This window comes from Quercus lobata, chromosome 8 (genome assembly GCF_001633185.2).
Source record: "Quercus lobata isolate SW786 chromosome 8, ValleyOak3.0 Primary Assembly, whole genome shotgun sequence".
NCBI lineage: Eukaryota > Viridiplantae > Streptophyta > Magnoliopsida > Fagales > Fagaceae > Quercus > Quercus lobata.
Genome location: NC_044911.1, coordinates 37,373,285 through 37,380,906, shown reverse-complemented (window position 1 = coordinate 37,380,906; position 7,622 = coordinate 37,373,285). Strand labels below are relative to the sequence as shown.

Sequence of the window (7,622 nt, the reverse complement as noted above, 5' to 3'; positions counted from 1 at the left end):
GTGTTGCTGGGCCTTTTCTCTTACTAGGCTTGCCAAAGATGAGCCTCAACAACTATGTACTAACTACTAACACCACATTAGGGTTGTCCGAGACAACTAAGAACCCAACCCACCTGAAGGACCCAAGCTAAAACCAAACCGATTCGGCGAAGTGGCGGTCGATGGCAAATTGGAGCCTTTAAGACTTAATTCTGCCAGGTCAAGTCTTGGTTTCTCTCCTCCAAAATACGATCAAACTGACCCGACCCATTATCTAAGTAAACTCCGACTAGATCTCAACAGATCCAACAAAATCTCACTAGATCTGGCGAGATTTCCACTGGATTCAATGATATTTCAGCTCGTTGAGATTTCTCAATAGATTCAACAAGATCTCGCCAAATCTGATGAGATTTCTATCGAATCTGACTAGATCCGACCAAAATCAAAGAAATTTCTCTCAAATCTAACAAGTTCCAGCAAATTCCAGTGATTGTCACCGTTGACCGAACTGATTGGCATCCACCTAAGCTTTAAACCGACTTAACCCATTGGTGTAAGAGGTCGACAACGGGTCTCTTTGCCTACTGCCCGCTGAAGGCGGGTTAGGACTGGGTTGAATCTAAAACCGAACCAACCTAAACTGAACCAACCTAACTCGTGGACACCCTTACACCTCATTATTTAGATAGGTCAAATTGGGTGGTGGGTTGAGTTTTTTAAATCACCAAGACCCAACTCAGTCCACATATATTATATATATACATTCATTTCTTGTTAGTCAATATATCATATCAAATTTAAGTTTTTTATTCTATTTTATTTTATTAACTCCATGATATACATATGCTAAAATGGAAAATGTAATATTTTTTCAACATATTCGTAAGCATACATAATGATATTGATATGTTTAAGATTATTTTGGGGAGAAAATGTTAGAAAATTACTCATACTATAAGACGTGTACTTTGATCTATGACAAAGTGGACACTTCCTATAATTTTCTTTAATGGTTTATATTTTAATGCAAGTCCTTCAATGATTAATAGGAAATAATTTTTAAATTATTCATAAATGATAAAATCAATTTTGAAATTTAGTATATATACAACACATAACTAAAATTAACCTGCCTAATCCATCGAGTTGAAACTACTCAAATTTTCAACCGACCTACCATTTTTGTGGTTTGCTAGGTTGATGATGGGGTTTGGAATTTTTCCAACCTACCAATGGTGAATTAGTTAAAAAAATTTCCTCCTCAACCCCTCCAATCTGACCCACAAATGGTGAATTAGTTGTTGACATGTCTTTTTTATTTTTTTATTTTTTTTTATTTAAGATATCATATGATAGTGCTCCATTAGCCAAGTTATATTACTCTATATTATATAGTTTTAATGGTAATCAGGATCATATTAATTTAATTTTACAAGTTCAAGGATTAAATTGACTTAATTGATAGTTGGTGGACCAAAATGAACTTAAGTCCATAAATGGAGGACCACATGAATAATATAACATTTCTCTCTCTTTTTTCTCTCTTTTTTTTTAATATAAGTATCCAGGATTCTTAAAGCACCTTTGCATTCTGAGTTCTTTTGAAAACAATTTTCAAATTGTTTTAAAAACAAAAACACAAATACTCTTATTAAATGAGCCCAGGTTTTTAAATACCTAATTAATTAGGGGTGTGCATGGGTTGGGTTGGGTCGGGTTGAGGGAATTTTTGACCCAATCCACCATGGTGGGTCAAAAAAAAATTCAACCTAACACAACCCATCACATAAGTCCAACCCAACCCACATGGGTTGGGTTGGGTCGGATTGAACCCATGAGTTGAACAATTTTTTTATTACTATTACTATTAAATTGAGCAGAAAAAAATATATCACACTTGCCACCTGAGTTGATAAACAAAATATACATTAATATATAAACTAATATTCCAACTTAGTTGTAAACAAAATATGTTTAAGTATCCAACTAAGTTGATAAACAAAATATAAATTAACTACTATCCTAATTCACTTATAAACAAAAATATACGTGAGTTCCTAAATCAGTTATAAACAAAATATATCTAAAATTTTTATATTTTTTTATTAATTATATAATATATTTAAATATATATTAAAAGAACTAATAGGATTTTATATTATATATGATAATAGAAACCGAGGAAGTGCTCTACAGCTGGTTTTAAAAAAAAATTTATTAAATATATAATATATTTTAAACATATATTAAAGTATGGGTGGGTCGGGTCGAGTTTGGCGAGTTTGTAATTTTATGACCAAAATCCAACCCGACCTGCTATAAAAAAAAAAATTTTGTAACCCAACCCAACTCACTAAGCCCTAAAAACCAACCAAATCCGACGGATTGTGTTAGATTGGGTCGGGTCGAGTTTGACGGGTTGGCAGATTTTCTACACACCCCTATAATTAATCATTCGTGTGTTTGTAATTTGCACACCACACTCCCATACTCTATTGGAGTAGCAATTTTTTTACTCATCTTGTTAATGACAAAGTTCATTCATGTACAAGACTTTCCTTAAAATTCGTAAAGAAAACATTACAATTTCTCCAAAAATCTGTAATTAGACACCAGTTCTCTAGGTGAGAGAGAGAGAGTGTGTCGAAAACTCTTAGAACACCTTACATTAGTTTCCAGTACTCTTTAAAACATTTGACTATTGATTACCAAAAAAAAAAAAAAAAACATTTGACTATTTTCTTAAATCAGCTCTGCGGAGTTGCTATTTACCAAGTCTTATTCATGACTAAGTTATTTCATTTGCAAGACTTTTCCATAAAATTTGTAAAGAAAACATTACAATTTGATTCAAATTTCGTTGATTAGTGACGCTAGTCCTGCCATTTAATCCAAAAGGGTCAAGAATAAAGCTTATTACTATTAGTATTAGAAGAAAGTTTATTACTATTAGACGACCACCACCTTGAATAAAGCTTTCCCTCTCCATTGATCATAACCCCAAACAACATGGCTTCCTACACCTCCAACTACCTACGTCTCCTTTCCTTCACCAAGCGCTTGTCATCATATGTGAACCAAGGTCGTCATGACCAAGCCCTTTCTCTTTTCCACCACATACAAGCCTCACTTGCCCTTGCTCTCGACCCCCATGTCTTCTCTATCGTCCTCAAGTCCTGCGCAGCCATTCACCGCCCACAACTTGGCACCGCTATCCATGCCCATATCGCCAAATCCTCCTTCCTCTCAAACCCATTTGTCGCGTCTGCTCTTGTTGACATGTATGGTAAATGCATCTCAATTTTGCCTGCACGCAACTTGTTTGATGAAATTCCTCAGAGAAACGTTGTGGTGTGGAATGCCATGATATCGCTTTATACACATTCTAATCGTGTTCCTGATGCTTTAAAATTATTCCAACTCATGGACATTGCGCCCGATGTGTCAACTTATAATTCAATTATAGCGGGTTTGGCAGAGTTGGATGATGGGTCATTTAAGGCGATTGCTCTTTATCGGAAAATGAGGGAAATGGGGTTGATTCCAAATGTAATTACGCTTCTTGCTCTATTACCCACTTGCATAGGTGTGGCGGCTTTGAATTTAATTAAGGAAATTCAAAGTTATGCAATTAGAAATGACATTGATTCCCATCCACAGTTGAGTAGTGGCCTAGTAGAGGCCTATGGGCGATGTGGGTGTCTTGTAAATGCACATAATGTGTTTTGGGGTATGAAGGAAAGAGATGTGGTTGCATGGAGCAGCATAATATCAGCATATGCACTTCATGGGAAGGCAAGAACTGCACTGGAAATGTTTCAACAAATGGAATTGGCAAAAGTGCAGCCTGATGGAATCACTTTCCTTGGGGTATTAAAAGCTTGTAGCCATGCAGGATTAGCTGACGAAGCAATGGATTACTTTGCTAGAATGCGTACAGATTATGGCGTGGAAGCAAGTAGTGATCACTATTCATGTTTAGTAGATGCGTTGAGCAGAGCCGGGAGACTATATGAGGCATATCAGGTGATACGAGAAATGCCAGTTAAGGTGACTGCAAAAGCTTGGGGTGCTCTTCTTGGGGCATGTCGGACTTATGGAGAGTTAGAGCTTGCAGAGATTGCAGGGAAAGCTTTGTCTGAGATTGAACCTGATAATCCTGCCAACTATGTGCTGTTGGCTAGAATATATGCTAGCCAAGGGAGACATGAGGAAGCTGAAAGAATGAGAAGTGAAATGAAGGAGAAGGGAGTGAAGGCTGCCCCTGGTAGTAGTTGGATAGTTTATCAGGATTGATGACAGTGACCTTTGAACTACTTTTTTTTTTCCCCTGCTGAAGAGGGATGAACGTGCAAGATATATTAATTACTTCAGAGTTCAGACAGTGTGCAAAAGCCTCCACTTGATACAATCATGCAGAGCCGAAACCATCCCAACAATGACTAACATATGGCGCTATGGTGTGAGAATCAGTTTTGCCTCAGTTTTTATGGTACCTCCTCCATCACAAATTTATTAAAATCTTACTCATCTTTTTGAAATGAATGAATTGGATTTTTTCACATCATCAATAATTTTAATTGATATTAAATAATAATAGTAATCATTTGTTCAAATATTGATGCTGTGATAAAATTTAATCCACTCATCAAAATGTTGAGAGTTATCACATATGAATAATGTTATACAATAGATACGCTCAATATCAGACTACATATTTTCTAGAATACTGGTTGTCAACATGTGGTCTATGTGGTGTCATAGAAATCAGGTCACATTTGATGGTGTTTGTCTATCTTCCCAGGCTTTTGTAGAAAGGGTGCGGTGTCTACAAGTAGCTTACTAGAATGCCAAGATCAAGGTGTGCAGGACAGACAAATTTTTCTTTTATCGCCAAGTCGTCAAGAGAGGTTCAGCATTTTCTCGTTCACTGCTACAGCTCTCCATATCAAAATCAACAAATGAATCAATGTTTAGGGGTAAGAGAAGCATTAAGGAAGACCAAACTGCTTGGTTTGCGGGTTTATCATCCTAACTAGCAGCAAATAGGCAGAGGTTGTGCGCAAACTCCAGCATTATGCACAACAAGGCTTACAATTTTTTGTCTATACAGTCCATAGGAAATCTTGACTGAAACATGTAAGGACACGATTTGGTGACGAACCTAAACAGTATTGGGTTCGTACGTAAAAGGCCCAGACAATATGATTTGTAGAGCGTGGGTGTAAAGAGCTAGATTAACGGTGGTATCTACCTCCGAAATTTTCTTTCAAGCCCATACCATGTTTTCCTTCTCTTTTGTTGGTATAATCAACGTCTTTTCTTAAATCCCTAGTGTTACTCTCTCTCCCTCTCTTCTTCCTTCTTTCTCTTCAGTTTTATGTGTGTTCTCCTTTTTTTCTCGATCCCCTTCTCCATGTTCCTCTTTTAGTTTATATACTCCCCTGCGCGATCCATCTTCACCGAACACGTGTAGATTGTGCCCGGGGGATTTCTTTCTGTCCCATCTGACGCCTCCTGGAACTTCCTATGGGCAGCTGTAAGGCTGCTTTCCTGCTGCTCAGGTATCACCTCCACATTAATGCGGCCAGAGAGTTGGTTGAGAGGTCATTAATGCGGAGGCAGCTATAGTTTTAGATATTTGTTGGCCTTATCTCTTTCATCTTTAGTCGGCTACTCTACCCCTTGAGATGACCTACTTCTGAGGTCTGATCGTGGTGATACCACGTCCTGATCGTCTTCGGACGCGATCGTCCTCGGACGCATACTGTCGAGGAGGATGGCGTCCTCGGACGGGTGCACGACCTCGGATGGGCCACTGGCCCAACAATCCTCAACCAATTCTGAATCCTATGGGCCTATCGACCGAATGATCCCCACAAAACATATTTGGTGGCTTATTAGTATCTTAGTCTTCGAAGTGCATTAACATTAGACTGGACCAAATTTTAGTCATATGTAACCCAAAAGGAAATTTTTTCTATTTTAACTAGTCCAATTTTTCACTTCCAGTAGACTCTATTTTTCTTTTCACTACTCTAATTTTTTTTTTTTTTGGGTAAGGCACTACTCTACTTTAAATTTTAATACTATTCATTTATTCTATTTTATTTATTAAAAAAGATATATTTCTTATTCAACTATCAGAGACTTTACCAGTTGAACTAACTGAAACAATGAAATCCACTGCTCTTAACATTTCTTAAACAAGAATCTTTACACTATTTTTAATGTATCTAACATTTGTTGTACTGCCTGTCTCTATTTTTTATGTTATGTATAAAAAAATAGATGTTATCAATTGGTTACCAATTATTCAATTGATGAAACATCAAACGAAAGTATGGGTAATTTTAAAAAAAATTACCCCCCCCCCCAAAAAAAGAAAAAACCCTTCCCATAATTCGACATGTTATAATAGCAAATGAAGAATTAAAACGCTAAATGTCATGGATACACCAAGAGATACCAGTTAATTGCGTTACAAAACTCTAGGTACATATTATATTTTACTTGACTTAAAGGATTTATCCACATAAAAAGAAGTAAATAAATAATAATAAAAAGACTTAAATGATTCATCTAATTATCATTTTGAAACATGCTTGTAATTGCAAAGCTAAAGTGGGGAAGGGATTCTAAATTCCAAATAATGTCAAATTTTACTAGCAAATCGAGATGCGTAATGCTACGTCTACAATTTTTACAATAATTTCACAACAAATATTAGATAGCAAGTTATACTGGTTCTAATCTAAGCTCATCACTAAAATTACCTTTTTGCCTAATAGTGATAGTCAATAACAACTTACAACTTGCTACCTAGCATTTGTTGTGAAATTGTTGTGGATGTAACTGAATGATACCATGTTAATCCACTCTTAATAGAATCGTAGATTTTCAACAAGGAACCTTGTTGTTCAAGACTTCAAGGGGCCTTTTAGTAACATTGTCCTAGTAACGTTATTCAAGTAACATTGTTTGTATTTTTTGGAAATACGTGTGGGTGAAAAAGTGAATGGAAATATGTGTAATATTGTTTAAAAACTGAAAACATGTGTTTAAACACATGTACCAAACGACCCCAAGTGATTGGCATCTCTTGGTGGTTTTAACCTGAATTCATCACTAAAATTACGTTTTTACCCAATAGTAATCTATATTACTTATAACGGAATTCTCCTCTTTAATTGGACTTTTTTGAGGTAAAAAATATTTCATTTGCTAACCAATTACTTCTCCTATATCAATAACATCACAAGATTCCCCATAAAATTTCATTTCTTGGATTGAACTTTTATGTGGTTCAAAAATACCCTTACATCACTTTCAAATACACATTAAAAAATATAAAATAAAAAAAAAATAAAAAACAAAAACAAAAACAAAACAAAACAAAAAGTTCACCTCACAATCCATTCGAATTCAATGTTTGTGTTCTATTTGAATTCAAATACTAGTCCTTAGCCACATACATTTCCTACTCCTTTTAAAAAAGCAATATTCCTCCTTATCCCAATCTTTTCTCTATATGACTTTTATTATTATTGCAGAGGGATAAATCTATAAATTATTCTTTATTATTGTAGAAAGACAAATCTATAAATTTTTCTTGCAACAAGGACAATTTAGGGGTATTT

The 7,622-nt window shown here is 35.5% G+C and overlaps 1 protein-coding gene across 1 annotated transcript; it reads left to right on the top strand.

The window, feature by feature from the left end:
- Positions 1 to 2,739: 2,739 nt before the first annotated feature.
- On the top strand, positions 2,740 to 5,120 carry LOC115957438 (putative pentatricopeptide repeat-containing protein At1g03510). The gene is made up of 2 exons (XM_031075676.1): positions 2,740 to 4,474; positions 4,787 to 5,120. Exon 1 carries the CDS (start codon positions 2,992 to 2,994, stop codon positions 4,276 to 4,278), a length of 1,287 nt encoding a protein of 428 aa, XP_030931536.1. The 5' UTR covers positions 2,740 to 2,991; the 3' UTR covers positions 4,279 to 4,474; positions 4,787 to 5,120.
- Positions 5,121 to 7,622: the final 2,502 nt, after the last annotated feature.

What these genes read in the sequence shown, in the direction of transcription:
- LOC115957438 (XM_031075676.1), top strand. Translation starts at nt 2,992, where the DNA reads ATGGCTTCCTACACCTCCAACTACCTACGTCTCCTTTCCTTCACCAAG.